This window comes from Camellia sinensis, chromosome 6 (assembly GCF_055761805.1).
Source record: "Camellia sinensis isolate YWXY chromosome 6, ASM5576180v1, whole genome shotgun sequence".
Lineage (NCBI taxonomy): Eukaryota > Viridiplantae > Streptophyta > Magnoliopsida > Ericales > Theaceae > Camellia > Camellia sinensis.
The window spans coordinates 180,019,140-180,021,375 of NC_138966.1; the positions used below are offsets into that span (position 1 = coordinate 180,019,140).

Here is a 2,236-nt window from a genome sequence, read left to right on the forward strand (position 1 = left end):
GTGCGTGTGCGGATGGTGTGAAACACCATCATTGCGATGTGAGTGCATGTACACTAACATCTATCCTATTATTCCATATTCAAAGGAACCAAGTACCACTACCAGACAAAGGGGCATTCTAATGCTTCACACTGCAATTTCAGTGATCCAATTTCTTTCACAAATTTAATTGTTCCAGCTTTGCATAGTAGGATTAAAACTAGTGTATGATGATATTGTACATGGCTGCTAATTAACACGAAAATTGAAGATCAAAGGTTATACTAATAGAAAGTAAAGTAACTTATCCAAAAAATTTGTCAAGAATTTTATCCACTATAACAAAGTGTGATTAAAATTTAATTAGTGTATTATTGGGGACATGTATAGAATGAATCTATACCACACAATAATATTTCTCAATAAAATTTTAAGTATATAAGCAAAACAGAAATTATGAAGATGGGTGAGGAGGCGTGCAGAGGAGAGAATTTATTTAATTTTTTCATGATTGTACTTAATTAGATGCAAATAAAGAGGCTAATCAGAATTGAGGTTTTTCTTGATCAAAGAGGAATTACCATAGTTAAATGTCCTTGCATTCGAAAGGGTACTAATTTATAAAGATAATAGAATTTATTTATAATTTCAAGAATTTTACAGTTAACTTGTTTTAATTAAATTTTTTATATGAAAGTTCGGTTTCTGAATCAATTTTTCATTGGCAATTGTTGGAGATAACCTCAACTAGAATGTATTCCCCATGATATATTTCTTGGTTTTTGTGCCTTCTAAATTTGCAAAAATGCAAGGTGATAGAAAGGAGTTTAATCTAATCTTCCAGCTTAAGAACAGAAAATTTTCCAAAAGGACAGACTGTTTTATTACCTTATCATCATGAAAAATATACTTTGTAATACAATTCCTAAATGACAAATCAAAAAATAATGAAACATGGTTTAAATGAAATGTTAAGATACTCTCTAAGTAATAAAGCTTAGTTTTCATCATGAGAGAAAAAAACAAAATAACAATCAAATGCAATTTTAAGGATAATAAGGATTAAAGAAAAACAAATAACAAAGTAATAAATTAGATATATAATCTAGGCATAGTGCAACAAGTGGAACCTTGACTGATCCATATGAAACACCACATAATTAATATAGCTAAAATTCCAATATAAACACTTTTTTTAACTGAAGGAAAATGAAATAAGGCTAGATTACTTTGATCCCAACTTATCAAGATTACTTCTTTCTTACCCTTTTTGCTTTGAAAGAAGAGACTATCCCCAATTTACAAGTATACTCATCAACACACCAATATTCATGAATTTAGAGAAATAGTACGAAAGAATTCACTCACTGTACACTATAATATTCTTCAGTAGTATTAATTAATATATATATATATATATAAAAGTGCATATATCAATGTAACAGTGATTATGGGTTGTGACCTAACCGAAGCTCCAAATCGACTTCATTTCCCTTCCCATTTCCTTTCCCGTCTTTCTTCTTCTCTTCATTCTCTTCCACAAGTGGGGGCCCAATTCCCAAGCTCAAATTCGCTCCTTGTTGACTTGAAAACTCCGAATCAGTGTTCATTAGACCCGGGTAATACCCATATGGGAAACTAGGGTTTGGCACCGGCAGGTACATTTGATGATGATTGACCTGAGCTCCCAAACCCGCATAGTACTGTGCTTGATGTTCGCTTGAAACTGGTGCAAAGTACTTATTACAAGCCATGTAGTGATCTTCATTGGAGTTGTTGGACACAGACGACGACTCAGTGAGCTTCTTCGCCTTTGCTTTGTCTTTCCTATGTATGTTCATATGTCCTCCCAAGGCTTGAGCGTTGGTGAATCCGCGCTTGCAATAAGTGCATTCGTAGGAGCGACCGGTGCCTGTGCTATCATCGTTGACTTTCTCTATCTCCTGCTGATCATTTTCTTCGCTCGATATTTCAGAGCTTCCATGTTTAGTAGAATCCATATCAAAAAGAAGAGAAGTTCTAGGTCAAAGAATAACAAAGGAGCAAAGAATCTCTCAATGGATGAGAAATTAGGGTTTGGAGAGAGAGAGAGAGAGAGAGAGAGAGAGAGAGAGAGAGAGAGAGAGAGAGAGAGAAGGGCTTGTTTGGAGAGAGAGAAGGTTTGTGTGGTATGAGAGCTGGAGACAATTAGAAGACATTGGCATGAGCATATATTATGGCTCCAGTGTGTTTTGTATTGATGCGGACTTGGTTTTGT

The 2,236-nt window shown here is 34.3% G+C and overlaps 1 protein-coding gene across 1 annotated transcript; it reads right to left on the reverse strand.

The window, feature by feature from the left end:
* Positions 1-1,427: 1,427 nt before the first annotated feature.
* On the reverse strand, positions 1,428-1,979 carry LOC114310294 (uncharacterized). Its single transcript, XM_028256240.1, has one exon. It carries the CDS (start codon positions 1,977-1,979, stop codon positions 1,428-1,430), a length of 552 nt encoding a protein of 183 aa, XP_028112041.1.
* Between the last annotated feature and the right edge of the window lie 257 nt (positions 1,980-2,236).